The following is a 21,686-nucleotide window of genomic DNA, read 5'->3' as shown; positions in this document are numbered from 1 at the left end:
TTCCTGTTGTAGTTGCAATTCACAAAGAGCTCTGATGTGCTTTTTGCGCATGAGCTCAGTGGAGATGACAATGTCGGAGCGCTTGTACAGTTTGCTGTTGTCGATTTACTTTCGAATCTACTCTTGGAGCATGCTACAGAGGTAACTATCTGCTTAGGCTGCTGCCGCCTCTTGCCTGCTTTGTCGGCGGCGAGTGTTCTGTTGACTGGTGGTGACGACTACCTCTTCTGATGATGACTGCTTGCTCTGCTGGCAGCTGCCTGTTTGGTGGCGATGCTCTATCTGTACTCACTCCTGTCAGCCGTCTTCTTTGGATTGTGACCTGCGATCACACTCTCTAGACCACCTAACATGTGGTCGTCTTCTCTCAATTCCTTTACCAAGGTTCACTCGCCCTCTCTACACCATCTACTCTATTGAGCTGTCTTGATGTGCCCGCTCTCTCTGCAGTAGCTGGTTGTCGACTGCTTCACTCCTCCACACTCTCTTTACTGGCCACATTTGTTATGCTGCCCTTTTTCTATGCCATTTCTCCTCTCTAGCTTGTGTGCACAAGCTTCTTCTTGTTGCCATGCCTTGCCTTCCTCCATACTTTGCTTGCTAGCAATCTTGTTTCTTTGTATCTTCTTTAGCTACAACCTTTGTGTGCAGCTCTTTTCCATGATGCAATTGGCTTCACCCACCACCAACTACCTCTTCTTTGCCTCAACCAACAAATCTCCTCCTTGAGATTTTCATTTCCATTGACATGGCCTTCATGGCTTCCAAATCAGCATGCTTTTCCTTCAATGCATGCATCCATTCAAGGGTGCTTCTTCACAAGATTCTTATAAGAACCAAGGTGCATAAACATGTGGAAACTGCCAAGGTTTCCATCCCCTTCTTTGCTCTCCTTCATTGAGCAAACATCCACAAGTGCATCCTCTTCTTGATGCACACACATGTGAACTCCATTGAGTTCACCATCTCACTTGCCATCATCTTGACAAGCATGCACCTCCACACAAGATTCATGGGATACACAAATCCCATACATAGCAACCCTTCATTGAGCATTCTTCCATGCTCAAACCCAAAACTTTGAGGCAAAACTTCACAAAACCAACCTTCTTGAGGCATAATCAGCAACATATCTTCTCTTGGCAGCAGCTCCTTGACGATGATGAAGACTCCATAGCCTTCATAATGCTGAAATCTCCATTTTCAGCTTCCTTGATGATGAGCAAGCTCTCCATGTTGCAAAACTCCATTTGCAACTCTCTTGGGCAGCTTCTATGCAACCTCCTTGTTGCAAATCTCCTCTCAAACTTGAGAATGGTAGCTTCAAATCTCTCTCAAATCCTCACAAATGCAAATCCAAATGATAATATGAGTGTGCATAAAGTTTTTCATAATAAACTGAAAATAATGCTTAATCAAAGACACATACAAACAAGCTAATATACATAATAATCACCATGACCAAGAGCCCACCCACCAAGCTCTGCTGATACCATGTTAACAATCTTAAAATGGGATTGATCATGGTGATAAACATAGATTAAGCAACATAATTAAGGTGGATTAAACCACACTAAGAACTCCATGATGAGAGAGAGAGGGAGATTGCACACTCAACACTCAATTCTATTCCCTTGCATATCACAATGAACCATACAATGATATAGGCCCTCTAGCCTTATCCCACTTAACACATCATCATCCATGTGGCAACTCCTTTTCCACTCTTTTGGTCAACACTCACACACCATACAATATTACATGTGGCATTCCTATCTCACCACAATATTTTGCACCTCTAGGGTGCTTTCCCACATACACACAACACCACGATTACATCTCTCAACAAATAGGGTATGGAACATCAGGAAAAGTAGGGCCTGGTGGAAGGAAGTAATCTTACAGGGCTGGTAGTCTAAGATTCCATATCAAGGGAAGGTGTTCCTATGGCGCATGCTAGCTGGAGGCCTACCATTGGGGGACCAGTTTGCGAAAGTGGCGGATTGATTTTGGTAATTGTGTGTTTTGTACTACATGTTTGGAAACATGCCCGCATCTTTTTATTTCATGTCCAATGGCAAAGAAGGTGTGGGATCTCCTTTCTCGTGTATGGATTTCGTTGACAGATAGGCCCGTAAAGGTTAAAGATTGGATTTTTGGCAAGATTCCAAATGGGCCGAATAACCGATAACATTCAGTTTTCTTTCATTTTTTCAGGTGGATAGGTTTGTGATATATTTGGTTAACTAAGAATGCCTTCATATTTGATGCAAAAGTGGGTATTACAGCTCACATAGGTCGTATAAAAGGGCTACTATTATGCAAGTCAAGACCTTGCAGTCAGCTCATTTGGTGTTGAATGACACGGCTATATATTGGATGAGGGTACTTCGAGCTACACCTGTGGTTCGGAGTAATTAGTGAGGGAAAGCTAGTACATCACATGGTGGCCATGCGGCCATTTGTAAAGTAAAATTTTTTGGTAATATATCTTCTATTATGAGAGAGAGAGAGAGAGAGAGAGAGAGAGAGAGAGAGAGAGAGAGAGAGAATGGTATTATTGCATAGTAAAATGTAAGTAATTGTGTACTATGTACGAGAGGAAGAGAGTGTAGTGATATGTTAGTGTATAAATAAAGGAAGTGTATTAAGAAGCATGTGAGTAATTGAGTGTGTGTGTATGTGTGTGTGCATGTGTGCATGTGAAAGATATGAATTTTTTAGAAGTGTATCTATATGTGGGTGTACGTATGCATATAAATACATGTACAAGTTAATATAAAGAAAGGAATGTAAAGGGATAAAGGAAAAAATAAAAATAAAAAATCTTAGTGAACTATGAAGTCATATACGGTGCAAATGCAAAATGCAATGGAGGTGTATATCCGAGTTAAGAAGGCTTAAATCTTACGAATAACACTAGAGGAAACATTTTATAAAGTCTTTATATAACACAACGAAGAATTAAACATCCAACCATCACTATTCACCTGCCACCTTGCAAAAGAATAAGTTAGTAAGGACTTTATGGGAAGAAAGGCTTCAACATGGTGATAGATTTGTTATTATTAAAAAAGAGAAATTAACAGGGTGCAAGAACCACATAAAACACACGCGTATTGATATAAATTGATAGCACACAAAACATCATATGTAGCACTGTAAATGATCCAAGTATGACTTATGGATTCATAAACATGCATACTTGATCATTGTTAAAAAAGATCATGTGATCAGATCATTCACACAATATTATTTCCTTAGTATAACCAAGGAGATGATAGACTCCTCATGTATTGGCAAACTTTGCTAGATCTAAGGTATGGTACAAAGCCCTTGAAGAGACATAAGGTGTACAATACTATTCAAGTGTATGGCGCCCCATGCACTCTCATGATGAGAATGCATCTTAGTATTAGTAGAGACCTAAGGTGTTGGTAGATCCTAGTATCTAGATCTTACTATCATGCAATAGTCCACTTGAAATATAGAGCTAGATAGGTTTAATACTAATAAAAGTTTGCCATTTGTAAGTGAGTACCTAATGAACCTTACAAGGTTAGTATTTAGTTTAGTACAAGGTTACAAGGTTAGTATTAAGTTTAGTACAAGGTTACAAGGTTAGTATTAAGTTTAGTGCAAGGTTACAAGGTGAGTACCTAACGTTCAGCTTACAAGGTTAGTATTTAGTTTAGTACAAGGTTTCAAGGTGAGTACCTAATGAAGCTTACGAGTTTAGTATTTAGTTTAGTACAAGGTTACAACAAGGTGAGTACCTAATGAAGCTTACAAGGTTAGTATTTAGTTTAGTACAAGGTTAAAAGGTGAGTACTTTTACAAGGTTAATATTTAGTTAGTACCTAACAAATTTTAAAAGTAAATCCTCACATGACTTGAGCTTGTTAGCCAACTCACATTAGGGAAAATTTGGACTCAAAAAAGGGCTCTCTATGAAGAGCCACAATCGTGATAAAACAACTGCAAAGTTCTACATTTGTGATGGACTTGGGGGGGGGGGAGCAAAGCTTTAGGTCATGCTCGTCACACCTAGGAGCTTTTGGTGCTTAGTAGCAAGGGTTGAAGGCTATATGGGAGGATGGCCCGTGAGTAAGAGAATGCTTCGAAGCTCTCTACTATTGCAAGATGATTGTAGAGGTAATCCCTTGCATGGAGATGATGGTGATTTGGAAGCCTTTTTATCCTAAACAATGGTCTTGGGGAGGGGGGGCTAGAGTAATCTTTTTGGTATCACCACTCCATGTCTTTTGGCGATTGGGAGGGCAGTAGAGAGAATTGGACTTATCATACCATTGCGAGCATGTACACTCGCTTGCTTAGAAAAATGGCCATAGTAAAAGCCTTGCCATGAGTTCTTAAGCAATGAATCCTTGCAAACAAATGGCCATAGTAAAAGCCTTGCCATGAGTTCTTAAGCAATGAATCCTTGCAAACAAATGAAAAAATTGAACCCTTACCTTAAGTGTAAGAAAAATGATGCTCGCTAGGTTGTAGTACTCAGCTCGTATGAAATTTGTATATGGATTATTCCTTGTTATTCATAAATAGCACAAATATTACCTCGAATACCAAATTTTATTTTCTCATTTCATGCGAAAGATTTTCGTACAAAAAACCTTTTGTATAAAAAACTCTATATATACAATAATCAAAATGCTTTCGTTCAAATAGTTTTTAGAGAGAGAGAGAGAGAGAGAGAGAGAGAGAGAGAGAGAGAGAGAGAGAGAGAGAGAGAGAGAGAGAGAGAGAGAGAGAGAGAGAGAGAGAGGTAACATCTCTTCTCTCTATGTGTGTGTTTGGTCTAGTGTGACCATTCTAGATCGGGTTTTTTAGATTAGTTTAATAATATGTTAGTAACCATTTAATAATATGTTTGGGCCATTGTGACCATTCTACATCAAGTTTTAGATTAGTTTAATAATATGTTAGTGATGGCCGATTGCCCACACACTTGGTAGAAGGAGACCTTCCTAGGACACCTTGTAGGGCCCGTTTAAGTGCCCATATAACCTTAGACGGATCTCGAAACTACACTAAGGCCATAGTTTTTTTGTTATAGTGTAATATGGTTCTACTTAAGGTGATGTGGTTGGTTTGGTCCATTTAGACTAGTCGTAGGGTGTCTTTGGCATGATATCCATGTCCAAAGTCTACTTGGATCACCATCTAAGCTCCTTGCAACAAGAGCATACATGTGGGTAGATGCCATCACTTTGTAACTTTGGTTTGTGGCACTAATTCAACATTATTCTCCATAACTCTTGCTTCAAGTTCTTTATCTTGTGATCAGGTTTCACATAGCATGTATTTTCTTCCAACTTGGTCCTTGTGTATAGTGTGCAAGTTCCACTCTTGGTGTGAGCATTCTTGGTTATTTGGTAAAGCTTGTTTGGGACAAGTGTGTGCACTTTGGCACCCTTATGGGGCATCTGTGGTGTGATTATTCTAGGCACATTGCTCGTGAGTGCTTAAAAAAATATGATTCATTCAGACATAGTTAAGAAACCTAGGTTTTTGTTGAAATATTACATCGTCATATATATGTATATATATCTATTTTATTGTTTACATCAAATTGAACTTGCATTATAAATCTTTCTCGTCATGGAGTTGGGCAAACGCATCATTAATGCAGAAGGCGAAGGCCCGGGACATGGGTGAGCGAAGAGATGTGTTGCTATGGGCGACATAGATTCACAGAGGAGCGACGCCCATGGGGCTAACAAGCGGTGATGGGCGGGGGCTAGGAGGAGGGAGAGAAGGCCAGACAATAAACCCTCAAATTTAGAAACCTTCTAATCTGTAAACCCTAAAAATTTGCAAGGCTCTGATACCATTCGTTAGTGCTAAGCCTAGGGTTGGTAGGCTCTGATACCATTTGTTAGTACTAAGCCTAGGGTTGGTAGCTTCACAGGCCCAGGCTATGGAGGGTCGAACATCTGGCTGTGTGTATGTAGAGTGATAGAGAGAGAAAGAGAACAAAGGCTCTTGAGAGAGAGGCAAAGTTGCACATTATGATTGATGTGATAACTTCCACTTGGAAGTACATGCTTTTGTAGGCAATCAGCCTTATCTTTTGATTCACACAAACTATAAGTCAATGACACGGCACCTCTACATTTACATCACTACTTAGGTCTCACACACATATAAGCACACTTACACATATAAGGGTGTTCAACTTAACACATTGGTGGACACAGGAGATGGCCACATACACATATGACTTTGAATCCCAACAGGTGAATCTTATATATTTTACAACAAAGCTTCCACATGTGGCATATTGTTGGAAAGACCTTAAAAAATAGAATTTAAATCTACCACCTCTGACAAATTTGGAGTTTATATATTGAAGTTATGTCTTCCCCACTAAAAGGTAGATCATGGATGTTACAATCATTGTAATCTACATTTTAGTAGAAAAGGAATAACTCGAGCATAGCGACTCTAAATTTATTAGAGGAGGTAGACTTAGAATCTACTTTTTATGGGCTTTCCAATGGTATGGTACATATGGGGCTTTCCAATGGTATGCTAGATATAGGGGTTTTGCATAAGATATGTAAAGTTCACCACCATGACTCCCCTTTTTTCTAGAAAAGTGATGATATGGCTTTTTAGAGGGCCCTTTTTTTTTCTAGAAAAGTGATGATATGGCTTCTTAGAGGGTCCCTCTTTTTGAGTCCTAATTTTTCCTAATGTTTCTCACTTGTATTGAGTATGATTCTACCAATAACACCTGGGTTTGGTTAGAAGAATAAGCAAAGATTGTACACAAGTTCTAAATGTAAATCCTAGAAATGGGCTCGTAGATCATGATGCATCTCACACTATTTTTGGTGTCCAACACTTAGGAAAATAAGCAAAGATTGTATACAGGTTCTGAATGTGAATCGTATAGAAATAGGCCCGTAGTTCATGATGCATCTCACACTATTTGGTGTCCAACACTTAAGCATTCCATTCCTATTACTAGAGCTTATGACTTCGCCACACATACTGAATAGAGTTATAAATAAGAGAATGTTTCTTTTGGTGAGGAATAGTGTGTGCTCACATATAAAAAAGTAATGGGAGAATGTGTTTCGATGTGGAAGCATTACACATACAAAAATGGTACTCTGACTATAACAAAGAAAATGTTGATTTTCTAACTTGTAAATATATACAACACATGTATATATTTTTATGCCTATGCTAAGTCTATTTATGCTTTTGTTTATATTTGAACCATGGGATCATTAAGTATTGCTAATGTTGTTTACATATACATTAATTAGAATAAGAAAATCATTGATTAAATATCTAAATAATTTGTTTTGATTTGATTAAACATCTAAACAATTTGTTTTGATTTGTGGACAGTGATCATGATAAAAATTGTTGAGAATTTTGCTAATGTACAAGCTCCTCCAGCCCCACTGGTGAACCTTATTGATATCCAACTTAGCTCCTCCAATCCCATCGAAGGATCAAATAGAAGGCATAGCTTGGTCCGAGTCTCAACAAATCTTGAAGGATGGGGCACCAAGATCTTTTAGTTTTGCACAAGATTTGATGTACACTTTGCTATGAAGATCTAGGCATTGCAAGGAAACTATTCCATTAAAGTTATTAGATCTTCAAGAGATCGACCTTAAATGGTCTATTATGCATCACTTCATCGAGGTGGAGAAGACCTTGCCCAACAACAAGCAAGTTCCTATCTACTTCATTCAATAGGTTTATATTCAAGACATCGTGTTGGTTGGATTGACAAACCTCCTAATCCTGGTCATGGGGCAAGGAAGACCCAAAGAAAGAGCTAATGAGAACCAACCCATTGAGCGAGTGAGGCATGTCACTCTAACTCCCGAAGCGCATGATACAATTGTGAAAAAAGCGAGACACATACATAGCTTAGAGTGTCATAGATTGTATCCTTCACCTATAGAGAGAGAGTGACTCCTTGGATGCTTGTGTCACACATCTAGAGGTTGAGCTTGAGTGATGGAAAGCAATGTCTTTTGGTGTTCTCCAAGAATCACCAGATCCTTTATTCACCATTAATAATATATTAGACATGTTCCTTAAGCTTGTATTGAAAATGTGACACAAGAGAAAAGTGTTAGCCAAATGTAAGCCAAATGTAAAAGAATTGTTTTCCTTGTGTGGCAATCTACTACCAATGTAATATTTTCTACCCTTGTCAGCATGTATATCTTGTTAGATATCCATTTCAAAAAATGATTGTATCTTTACACATTACCTTAGCATTTATTGATCAGTTGGCAAATGCAAAGCAAGATTTACCACATGCTTACACTAGTAAATTTGAAGCAAGCTTCAACACACTTTTACACTTCACTAGTAATTTGACAAGTGCAAAGCAAGCTTCAAGAAGGCCAATTTACTTATACACTTTACTAGTACTTTGATAAGTGTAAAGAAAGCTTCAACCCTAAGGAAATTCTTGCTGCATAATTGGTTGGACAAATGTAAGCTTAAACATCAAACACATGCCAACTAAACAAAGAATTTTAAACTAATAATTTTTTGTTTTTATTTGACCTCCTTACCCTATTTGGGTCTTTGGAGACCCCTTTTTGTGTGACTTCTCCTCAAAGTCTGTGAAGACCGAGGGAAGTACAACCTCGTACATGACACAATGAATAAAGTACTCCTTTTATACTATATCATTTTTTCTTTAGAAGCTTTTTGCATGAAATGTAATTACAAAAATGAATAACCCATTATACGTGGAGTGTCAGTGTGAATAAGAATAATGAGGCGAAACATATAGTTTTGACTATTATTCAGGACTAAAACAAATTGTCAAATACGAACAATGCAACTTAGTTCAATACGATCAATCAATATAGGAATCCATGTGACTGGACAATTAGACAAATAATTCCTGTCCAATAGATGTTTTATATTAGGAGGTAAAGGGTTTGTAAGGCGATGGCCAAGTATACATCTCCAATTTTCTTGCTTAAGTTGATCCTTAGATGCCATTACTTTAGGGCAATGAGGCCTAACTTAGGTTTAATAGGTTAAATTTCAAAAGGGAAAGGAACAAAACGCATCAATGACTTAATTCCTTATAGCTGTGGGGACAGTTGAAAAAATGGATTAATTGAGAGGAGGAGAAAGAAAGTTCAAGAGGCGGCATAAAAGTCGAGTATTACACCAAACTTGGTCTTCTACCTAAGAATTACTCCCTCTCAATGTAAGCTACTAATCTCACAAAGTCAAAGGCCACATAAGGATATGTTAGCAATGGGGAGTGGAAATATTCTCATGTAAGTTACCTCATACATATCAAGTCGGTGGTGTATTTGAAGTCCATTCTTCAATTGTGTATGTACAATTACTATGGTCACTAGGACAAAACTTCCATGTGGAATATATAGATTGGAGGATGGCCACGTTTGATTGTGAAGTTTTGTTCACAATTCATGAGCAAACACAAAATACTCTCATGCACTACAACACATCTAGACTATTGTGTTTTAACTTCAAAGCAAATATCATTGTCAACTTCAAAGAACAAGAGAGGTTCCCATGCCCATAAATCCACCTCATAGGACTAGCCACCCCCATATCCCACCTCGCCCACCTAAAGTCGCCCTGGACTTTACAACGCACTCAATGTCGACGCCGCAAGTCCACGACAACTCTCCACGTGGCAACTCCAGATGGAGATTCTCCAATGACATAGAGACAACCCCCATTTTGGGTGGACATGGCAAGACTATTGAACTGAACATCATAGACTTGCCTATTTTGGATATTTTGGAAGGTCTAGAAGGAAGAGGATGATGATACTACAATTACATGAGACCTCTTTTTCTTGTACCAACTTGGAGATGTATCTTTCACATGTATTCACATGCTCACCATAGTGCAGCCCATGCTAATGATGATAGATGAAGATGAGATAGACATACAACTATACTCTCTTTTTGTATATGAGTTTTTCAAATTTTGCTAGTCTTTTTCCAAGGCCTAGTACCTTTGGTCTCATAGACCCATTGGATCTTTTGAAGACATTTGATATAACTCTCTCTCTCTCTCAAATCATACATGCTTTTTTTGAAAAAAAACAAGATTTTCAAGCCTAAATGAAGCAATACTCAATACTAATATATTTTATTAGCATAGATAAATGTTAGAGGCGCAGCAAATTTAATTAGGATATATACCTAGATGAATCTAGGAACATGCCCACATTCACCTTATAAGAAAGTGCAATTTATAACCTCGTGGTAGTCATCCACAAGATAATAAACCACAACTCCATCATGCATAGCATGGACTAGATACTAGGACATCCCCACTAACGTCATCAGTGCCCAATAGTGGGTGTAGAACTTGATATCATTATGCTCCCACACACCCCCCCACCGCGCGCGCGCGCGCGCACACACACACACACGCACACACACATAAGAGCATACATTCATACAAAGGTATGTGCAATGTGTATTGAGTTTCCATTAGAGCCCTGGAGTTGCAAGGCAGACTTAGCCATAATGAAGCCTAGCACTAAAGATCATAACAAATAGAAAGAATTATTACAACAAAAGGTAGTTGATAGGGCATATGCACCACTAACGATAGAAAGAATAAACACAATATCAACTAGCTACAACTTGGATATAGATTATTGGTGTACATAGGTACATAGAATTGATGCTGGTTAAACACGCTCATCAATGTTCTTTTGTGTAACCAATGAGCACCTCTATCACTAAACATGGGTGCTCGCCCCTTTACACACCAAAATGTATGCTTGTTTATTAGGATGCCACCTAGAACACATGGTTGAAAAGATGCAACACTCAGCTTTCACGTCCAAGATGGCTTTGTTGCCTATTGAAGGAGCCTCCTTGTTCCATTAGTTCTCCTAACTTGTCATCCCAAGGAAAAACAACATTCCTTCCTCAACCTCTAGAGTTTCATGCTCTTGTTGATCCTCTCTATCCCAATCATATAAGTTTCTTTTCAGTCATAAAACAAGATGACCCCACGTGCATAGCCTGCCAATTCCCTTTGCCCACTTGACCATTTATAGATTCTTGAAATAGGCAAGGGGACACACACACATGCACACACTTTTTTTTGGGGTAAAAACCACTGTTTCAATAAAAGTGTAATGTACATTCATATCTGCCCCCCAACATGGGACAGCTACTACAGAAAAACTAGAAACAGTGAGAAAACACTTCTAGTTGGGCAGTGGAAAGGTCTCCAAGATAATGTGCATCTTGGAGGGACCGCATCAAAGAGAAGCGGAAAAAGGAGAAGAGATCTATCCAAGTTTGGCCAAACAACATAGTGTTGCAGGCATGGTATAATGTCCACAAAGCCCAATAACGGCACCATGAAAAAAAGAGATCATAATCAAGTGTGGGGGACATATCTACGAAAGAGCCAAAAATGCCTGCCAAAGGAAATACTAGGAAACCGGGCATGCAACCGAGTTGTCAACAGGCGGGCCAAAAAATCACGAGTAGTAGAGCAAGCCCATAGAAGATACAGGACTGTCTCTCTCGGATGCGAGTAGGTAGGGCAAGTCGATGATGCAATGCGTCTGACAGCCAGAAGGACACCAACTGGGAGGACTTTAACTAGACATTGCCAGAGAAAGACTCGCTCCTTGAGAGGAAGCTTGCTTTTCCAAATTTGTTGATGAAGACAGGTTTTCCACCAAGATAGTGGCTTATGCAAACGCCAAAAGTGATTACCATGCTCCTGAATCCATGGCTGTGGAAGAAGACGATGATAAGCTTTTTTGGCCGACAAGTCCACAAAAGAAAAAGAGGAATAACCTGGAAGCCCCCAATCAAATGTCCAATCAAGTAGCGGAAGAGGTTCATTCAAGCGAGGTACTTGCTGGAAAGGCTGCAGTAAATCAGCAACATAGCATGCCATATAGGCCGGTGATGCATCCCCAGATGAAATCATGTCCTAGCTTGTGGAAAAGAAAGGGTATAGCCACTATCATCCACAACATCAGCCACTAGACGAATGCCCATCCGATGTAGAAAATAAGCCTTACGAGGTTGAGTATGGGCCAAAGGAGAGGCAAACACTGGACTCCAATGGATTCTTTGGTGACGAAGTGAGTTGCCTGGATCAGACGGTCGTCCTGACCAAGATAAATATGCCAAAACCTGCTGCCAATCCGATTGCAAACGGGTGGAAAATGGACAACCTAGAATAATGCCATGAAAACTCCCAAACATGACCTCTGAAATATCGGGTATCCAATGGCCAAAAGCATCCGTTCTAAGAGAAGCAACCAAGTGAGAAAGCATAATAGCCCAAGGTTGACGCTGCTCTAAGAAAATAGGCAAAAGCATAGCCTTGCGAGCAAGTAGATGAACATGAATGTTAAGGATGTTCGAACCACCATGCATCTTTCTGCACAAATATAACTGCATTTGAGAAGACGAACTGCCTTACGATCGGTTTTTATATGCCAAAGACATTCCATTGCCCTAGACATGAACTGATCAATGTCTGAAGAAGACCAAGGGATCAATGGCAAATGAAACTGCACATAGGCCATAATGATGGATTGCGCAATCCGCAAGCGAACATGAAGTGGCCATATGGAAAGCTTCCAATAGTCCAGCTTATGGAAAAGTTTGTGCAGTACCCATTGCCTTTCTTATGCCAATGAAATATTCCATCCAATGGGGTACCCCAAATGCCGCACGATATGATCAGGAGGGAGCAATAGTCCGGGTCACAACAAACGATGCCAATTCCGCTCATTCAAAGACAGGAGTTTTGATTTGGCAAAATTAACTTTCAACCCCATCACCAAACCATACAAATCAAGGGCCTACATAATGTTTTGAAGATCTGACTTAGAGTTACGCAAGAAGAAAAAAGAGTCATCAGCATAAGCTTCAAGTTGGCTAAGGAAAGTCTACCCCCCAGGAATATCAATGCCATGGAAACGCTGCTCATAAACCAAAACATCCATGTATAACGAGAGGATGAGTTGCAATGGCATATAGCAAAGCACTGAGAGGACATTCTTGCCGAATCGAGGGACCCAATGTCCATGAAGAAGACAGAGCATTTGCTAAAAGGCAACAGGCAGAACCATCAGCATAGAACCAATGCACCACATTTTGCATTCTGGAACCAAATCCCAACTTGGCCGTAACTGCCACAATGAAATCCCAACGAACAGTATCAAAACGTTTCTCAATGTCCACTTGCATGATTAGAACATCCTTGCCAGTGTATTTGGCATACTCTATGCCAATATAAGCATTAGCAATATTATCAAGAATCTGTCTACATGGCACAAAACCGTACTGAGACGGGTGTAACCCCTCAAACAGAAAATGTAACAGCCGTAGAACCAACATCTTAGAACCCAGGTTATAAACCACTGGCATGAGAGTAATAGGACGCCAGTCCGACAAACGTTCACACAGCTATTTTTTAGGAATCAATTGCAACAAACCCTTTTTCCATGGTTGAGGCATCTGACCAGAAAGCCAAGCATCATTAATCATGCGGAGCAATACCATGGACTTCAAGCATTGATGTTTGAGATAGCTATTATGAACTAGTAAGAACCTTTTGCAAGGAAGTGGTACATCATGTACAGGGAGTCCAAAATACAACATCATAGATACTGGAAAATGATCGGATAAGCACATCGAAAAGTCTAGGCTCATGTCACAAGTGAAATCATCAAACTGCACTGCATGTAACATGTACCATCTATCCAATCTAGCCCAATAGCTAGTGAAAGCATTATGATGGAAAGTATAGCCAGGGCAACTGGGCATAAGATGCTGCCATAAATCACATGCGTACAAGTAGTCAGTCATACTACACCAAGCTTGGCGTTCTCTGAAAAGCATATGAGACCGATGCGAACTGTTGTCCCTTGAATCAAGCGCATTATTTTAATCTCCACAAAGAAAAGCATGTCCCAGTCAAGGACAAGGAGCCAAACGACGCCACATTTCAGCTCATGTAGCAGCTGTTTGCGAGGCATAAATTGAAGCAAACTCATAAATTTCCCCATTAATAGTGCATTGAATAATCAGTAAACGGCCATGTGGATCATTATACGCAACATGTGGCTGTAATTCATGATGCACGAGCATGGCAATGCCCGAGAAAGAAGAAGAACCAACATAAAAAATACGAAAGCCTGCAAAGTAGCCTTCATAGCTTGCCAAGGAGTGTTGATTATGCTCTTGCAAACACACTATATGCGATTTACTGCTATTTACATAGTCCCAAACCAGCCTCCATTTATTTATGTGACAGAGGCTTTGGACAAGTAATGCATTTGATTGGACTATACATATATACAATCAATATAGTTGCCCTGCACATCAAACTTCCACATGCATGGCTACGTTGGGCATAGGCACTAGTGCTTGACTCCCTGCACCCCCTTGCATAGGCGAAAGCAAGTCAATTTCCATAGCAACATGTCCCATCTCATGCATAGTTTCATCATAAATAGTGCCCGACTTTACTACTATTGTCCATAATTTTCCAACTCCACGGACTTCAGCTGAAGTAGTGGATTGACCAGAAGAAGAAGTAGAGGCAGTCTAGTTGCGAGTAAGATGCATGCGAGAATTGGCAGGGATTGTCTTTTTAGGCATTTGCCAAGCAGAAGCATCATCTTTATCAGTACTTTTTTCTTGAGTAGTAGAGACAGGAGACTATGTAATGAGCTTGCCCTTTGCCCTTTTAAGGGTGCAAAGCAGGGCTGTTTTCAGCCACTTTCGCAGGGTGCATAGCAGCAATAGGTGGCTGCAAAAGTGCCTCAAGGCATTCAGATGCCATATGACCAAATTTCTTGCATTTGAAGCACGCACCAGCAAACATACCCCATTTTAATTCAAAAAAAGCAGGACCCATCAAGATACGAGGTGTTAGCAACATCCGTATCCCAGAGAATGCAAAATCTGTTACCATTCCCATTTATTCGTGGAGGGCATATGACTTTACCAAGACTGCTTGCAATCATGGGTAATGCATCTGCCAAACACTTTGGGAAATCAACTACCTCCACCCAAACCAGACATTTATGACAATTGAGGTTTTGATAATCCTTCGTTCGTGACCAAGGCAAAACATGTATCATTTGCAGGCCAAAATACATGGGTGGCCTTTCCAATAACATTTGTTTGAACCGCAGCTCAGAACACAATACTTCATAAAAGCCCCTTGCAGCAAAAAACACACCATCTATTGCACATGCTTTAAGCTCAGAGTTTAACCATTGTCCCACATCATCAACATTTGGCATCCGGCCCAGAAAAAACAAAATCACTGCATTTTCAGCAAAACGCTTGATTAGAGAAACTATTGCAGGCAATGCAATCGATACTGTGTGCTCTGGAAGCGCCTTATTCCAAGCCTTATGAATGTCAGCAAACCCCTCATGCATCGCATCAAAAACAACCTGTGCATCCACAGAATCGGGACGACAATTGTGCATCATAGTTTGCTGGCGTTTAGCTTCAACACTGGGAGAATGAAGACGCCTTTCCTTGTCACGGAGATACACTGCAGAATTCTGAGCTTCGAGGGAAGCCATGAAAAACACACACACAGGGAAACACACACACTGCTGGCTGAGCAGCTGTATAGGAACACACACACACACACACACACACACTCACACGCTCACACGCTCACAAGGGGAAGAACAGATAAGAGAAAGGAAAGGCAAAAATTAACGGAATGCAAGAAGAAGACGTGTAGAACAGAAGTCCCAGGTCTGAAGAAGAAAACATGCATGTTGCAAGAAACAAGACGTGCAAGTCTCAGGCGCAGGCGAACAGAATCAAGCAAGTCGCAGGTCACAGGTGAGCAGTCAAGTAGGCGAGCAGAGACGAGCATGTTGCATGCAAGCAGTGTTGAAGAGCAGGTCACAGGCAACCAGACGAGCAGGTCGCAGGCAACCAGTCGAGCAGGATGCAGGTCGCAGATCGCAGGTCGCTCTCCCTCCCACGCACGCACGCGCGTGCACACACACACACACACATGCATACATGTGTGTACGTGCACATACACACATAGGTGCATGTATGCACATGCATACGAGTGCAAATATCTTACTGGAATTGCTATGCTTTCTCCCACGCACGCACAAGCGCGCACACACACACACACACCTCACACACATGCATACACACACACACACACACACACACACACACACACACATGCATACATACATGTGTGTGTCTATGTGCACATACACACATAGGTGCATGTATGCACATGCATATGAGTGCAAATATCTTACTGGAATTGCTATGCTTTCTGCTCACATATTTAAATATCAACATTTATCAAGTTATGTTACCCAGGTGATGTTTCTTTTGCTAATTTCAAAGCCATGATTAACTACAGCTGCAAGACATATTATGGTTGCAGCTTGTCTTAAGAAATGCTCCAAAATAAGCAGGGAAACCTTATAGGCTTGCCCAAAAAGCAGAGGTCATGAATGCAGCCACATGTAGGACAGAGCACGATGTAAAATTTGGCTCAAAAGAAGGGTAAGCACTCCCAGTAGCCCTATCAACCAGAGAAGAAAGAGGCAAGTATTACCGAGTACGAAGCTCTTTACATAATACGATCAAAACAAGACTGTCACCATCTTAGCCTTGCAAGTATCTAGGTTCAAGTGCTTACAAGATAATTTCCAATACGTTGATGATACAGAAAATCCCAATAAGAGCCCCTCCATGCTTGTAGGGAGAGCATATATGCTTATCTTTTGATTTTGAACCACTACCAAATCAAAGTAGTTGCATCCAGGCGGTTTCAACTGCAGGAGAAACAAATACAGGTGCAAAATCTTATCTGCCATCAATGGGAGGCATTGCTCGCTGCATTAAGGGTATTTGGAGATGATTAACAAGAACAGCCCCCTGCTTTCTTATCTGTCTGCAAAGTAGCAGTTGTAGACTTGAGGTTCACATCCACCATATCTTCTTGTTTTGTGGAGAGCGCTTCCATACCTGGCAAGGCTGCTGCTATTTTCCGAAACAATGCCTGCAGATAAAAAGAGAGGTGCTTGATGCATTATAAGACACTTGGTTTCAACCCAAAATACATGCATATATACACACACACACACACATGTATATAAATGATCTACACACACAGACACACGTGTGTGTGCGCGCGCGCACGCACCCACGCACGAGTGCGTGCATGAGTGAGTGGGTGGGTGTGTGTGATATCATGCACACGCACACCCAGATGCACGGGCATGGACACACATACACTAGTGAATTTTTACACATCATCCATATCATGCACACGCACACCCAGATGCACGTGTGCATGGACACACATACACTTGTGAATTTTTACATGTCATCCATATCATCAAACCTTGATATTAAACCCTGCTTTGGCACTTGTCTCAATGAACATGACCCCGAATTCTCGAGACTTTGCATCACCTTCTTCGATCGACACTTGTCTGCATCAAAACTCACATTAAGGACAAAAGCTATGAAGGTCTCAAAGAACTAGCAAAGAATATTGAGGCACAAACAGAAGAGCCATAGGCAAGGAAAGGCATAATATACATGCATACGTGCAAGCGTGTGCATGCACACGCATGTGTCTGAAGCCGGAAAACAAAAGCATACAATAGCACCGGTAAACCTTGATTTAGGGCATGGCAATATGCTGCACTAAGAGCTTCAGACAATTAAAAAACTATCGGTGAACATAGGAACTCGAATTGAAAAACCCAATACAACCTTGATACTTCTCACCATCCTCTCAAGCACATCCTGCCTGCAAGACCTGCTCTTGCAAAGAACCATCACAGTCCTCTTTGGAGTTCATGGTACCAGTCTCACGTAATTATCTTTGACAGTCTGGTTTTTAAAGCACTTGGCTCGAATGCTACAAAAAAAACCCATCCTTGCTTCCCCTGAGGCTGGAGCTCATAGCAGTAAAGATCCTCCTCCTTGCTTTCTCAAAACTCGTAGTGTAGGATGTGTAACAGGTTCATACACCACTAGAGATAAAATTATTTTCGGCCATGGCTAAAACAATGAGGAAAATACATCAAAAGCACACGACGACACATAAAAGCATGCTATGCATTCACAGTGAGTAATAAAATTGAAGACCACATTAGAACCAGAAGAAACAGGCTGGTATGTCCCGACTCCCCATTGGGGTTTTTTTTTTCTACGAAAAAATCCATTTCTCAGTGTGCATCCACCACCTAGCCAGAAAAACTAACTCTTCCCTTGCACAGTCGTACACTGTCACAAACTCCAATAAAATTTAATTCAATTGTAAACTCCACATCACTTACTAGTATTGATGCAGTCTCTCACACGTTTCCGGAGTCATGTCTGGTAACAGGATGGATCATTTCGTAACTTTGAAAATTTGAAAGATCATTACACACAACCTCATGCTTTTTAACATTTACAACAAACTTTTTTTTACCCTTAACGCCAGTATTATCAAAACCATCTCATGCTTCTAGAACAAAGAAGCAAGGAAATTAAGAGCCAAGGCTATGGACTCTGACAAATATTTTTAGTAGGTTGTACTGAAGGAGGCTCTTCTTTCCTTGGCAGAAAAGTCAAGTAACATACCTTTTGTCAACCAAGTCCGTCTTGTTTCCCACTATAACAATTATCACATCACTACCTCGCTCAGTCCGTACCTCCTCGACCCACCTGGCAGTATTCAAAAAGGATTGCCTATCTGTACGAGCATAAGGTTTGCATTAGGTCAATATGATACACCCACCGAATTTGAAGTTATTAGCTAGGTGAAACCATCCAAGCCAACGTGAAGGTGAAGGTGAAGGTTGATAAGAAGGTAGCAGAGAGAAAAACTCACTGGCAACATCATACACGATAACAGCGACCGAAGAGTCTCGAATGTAGCTGGGTATAAGGCTGCGAAAGCGTTCTTGTCCTGCAGTATCCCTACATGTCACAGCCACATCGAAGTAACTAGGAGAAAGAAAAAGGTGATTTTGTGTGGGTGTGCAAGTACTTTCTTTTTTGTGTGGGCGTGTGTGCGAGTGTGCGTGGTGACTTATCAAGACTCTAGGGATTGAATTGTTTCTTCAAACAACAATGAAAGGATCAATTTAAGCTTACCATAGTTGCAAGCGAACAGTTCGATCCTCAAGATACATAGTTTTTGAAAGAAAGTCGATACCAATAGTTGCCTGAATAAACAAAATACCATGATTACTAACTCAACCTTGCTAAGTACAAGAATCAATATGTTAACTTTCCGGCACTAAAATTTGCTGTCCCCTCATGGCAGAACCAATTCGGGTTAAACTAAGAAAAGCCCTCAACATGATACCACAAAGATGATAGATGTCTATAGATGTATGTGCACACACCATCAGTGTGCGTGTGTGTGTGTGTGCACGTGCACTCGTGTATATGTATTTATTGTAGATGTGTCAATAGATAGTTGTATATAGCTAAAAAGGGTAGTGATTCAACAAGCGACCTGAATGTAATAAAAGCGCCAAAAACAATGTAGCTTAAGACGGGGGAAATGGAGCTCAGCCCCACTGCTGATGTGACAGCCATCCACGACGTAATTCACCTAGAGACAAAGACTGCTTAAAAGGTTTAATCTTGAGGATTGTAAGCCTATGTCTACACCACTTGAGATAGGTGCGAGGCTTAGCATTCAAGATTCTGGAGAGCCTTTTGATTGGACAATATATCAGCAGGCTGTTGGTCGCTTGATAACTTATGCAACACGAGGGCAGACAATCAATTTGGGGTCTCTCAATTGAGCAGGTTTATGCATAGCCCAAGCTCCATACATCGGCAGGCTGTCAAGCTGGTTTTCCGCTACTTATAAGGCACTTGGCACCTCGGATTGTTCTATCCTAAGGGGCTGATTCATAGTCGCATGCCTTTGCAGATTCGGATTGGGCTGGATGGTACGACACGCGAGTGTCCACTAGTGGCTTTTGCTTTCGTCCTGGTGATTCATGTATATCATGGCTCAGCAAGAAGCAACCAATAGTGGCTACTTCTAGTTGTGAAGCAACAACAATTAGTGTGTCTCGCTTAGTATTTGGGTTGTCCTCCACTACCATTTTCACTGACAGTCAGAGTGCACTAGCAATTGTGAAAAACCCAGTGTTTCACGCCACACCAAGCACATAGAGGTGCATTATCACTATGTCAGGGAAAGATTCTCAGCTGGAGAGATCAGCTTGGTATACATGTCTATACACGATAACTTGGCACATTTATTCACGAAGGCTCTTTCTTGTGACAAGTTCGAAGTTTTTTGCAAAGCTTTGGGCTGACTACCTTCTGGGGATTGATCCGCCTATCCTTGTACATGTTCACATCATCACTCTAGGGGGGTTTGTTGACATCTATGTCACAGGCTATCACCATTTGGTCCCTTCACCAGTCTTGATCCGTGTTTCAGACACTAGGCGGAACCAACGTATGAACGGGGATCTTTCCACAGAAGAAAGCTGGAGCTTTCCCTGACAAAATTTGGCCTAAAAGATGGGTTTTGAGCAAAAGCAGCATGAATTTTATTCATCCAAGTGGCTTATAAGATTCATGGGTTAGTGTGTTCACACACCATTAACACCAGGGTGGATATATTATTACCATGTGCATGGACAGATGGACAAAAAGGAGGTGCCTACTTCAAAACTTGGGCTACAAGTTGAGAAAAAGCACCAAGTTGATATTTTGGGCAAAAGTCCAACTATTTTTAGTGAAAAAGGGAAAAGCAAGGCAAATATGGCCACTCGAGTTTATTAGCATGCGCTTATTTCATGAGCAGTCGGAGGAGATCCTCTCTGGCCCTTTCGGCAGCCAAACAAGAGCATACAGTTGACAGTATATTCTCTCTCTCTCTCTCTCTCTCTCTGTGCAGTTGTACAGGAGATCCAGGGACATTACGTTTCTCTCTCTCTTTTTGGAGGCCGTACTGCAGCCCCCTTTCTCCCGCCCTGTTGCTCTGGTGGTAGAGCACACAACCTTGCCCCACTTACTTGCGCAAGTTGTACACAGGGTATGGCAGCTTCTTCTCCTCTTCTTGCACAGGCCTTATTGAAAAGCTTTTTCCATACAGCATTCCAACCCATTCATACGCTCATCATATAGAGAGTATAGCGGCCGCACAACATCCTCTTTCTAGGGAGCAGGCCGTACAGGTGCTGAGAACAGCCCGTGTGCAACAACCGTATAGCGGTACAGCATTGGATCACACGTGTGGAGCCCAGGCGCTAGTTTGGGGCTTGTTTCAAGGGCTGTTCTTTGGTGACTGTTTGTCAACTTTTTGGAGTTGAATTGTTTCTCTAAAGAATTTGTAGAAAGATCTCATGTTGTTTACACCCGCACCTTGGTTTATTGTAAAAGCTTCTATCTAAATAAAGAAGTTTGTATGGGGGCCAGACGTTCCGGCTCAGTGCGGTGTTATTGTATTGTATATTGTTCTTCCGCTGTGTTTTCATGCTCTGTATTTGGTATTTGAAGTGTTGGTATCTGAAGCGTTTGGTGTAGTCGATGGTTCTGAGACTCCCCAACTTGTGACATGGGTATTAGAGCAAAGGCTTTCTTGGAAGCAAGAGGCTTTCTTCCAACAATGAGAAAGAGAAAAGATCAGAAGTGGGGACT

At 41.0% G+C, this 21,686-nt stretch overlaps 1 protein-coding gene across 1 annotated transcript in view; it reads right to left on the bottom strand.

Annotated features, from left to right (window-relative positions):
• Positions 1 to 16,595: 16,595 nt before the first annotated feature.
• Positions 16,596 to 21,686, bottom strand: part of LOC147634523 (ras-related protein RABH1e) — a 33,024-nt gene continuing 27,933 nt past the window's right edge. The window contains exons 2-6 of the mRNA XM_086803605.1: positions 19,167 to 19,237; positions 18,901 to 18,989; positions 18,651 to 18,762; positions 17,416 to 17,506; positions 16,596 to 17,070 (exon numbers count right to left, since the gene is read on the bottom strand). Of these exons, the coding sequence (XP_086659731.1) occupies positions 16,930 to 17,070; positions 17,416 to 17,506; positions 18,651 to 18,762; positions 18,901 to 18,989; positions 19,167 to 19,237 (504 nt within the window). The 3' untranslated portion in view covers positions 16,596 to 16,929. The remainder of the gene's footprint in view (positions 17,071 to 17,415; positions 17,507 to 18,650; positions 18,763 to 18,900; positions 18,990 to 19,166; positions 19,238 to 21,686) is intronic.

The sequence above is a fragment of the Cibotium barometz genome, chromosome 10 (assembly GCF_041138505.1).
Source record: "Cibotium barometz isolate CiBa-2024 chromosome 10, ASM4113850v1, whole genome shotgun sequence".
Classification (NCBI taxonomy): domain Eukaryota; kingdom Viridiplantae; phylum Streptophyta; class Polypodiopsida; order Cyatheales; family Cibotiaceae; genus Cibotium; species Cibotium barometz.
Note: the sequence above shows the minus strand (reverse complement) of the source record. Positions and strands in the feature narration are given on the sequence as shown.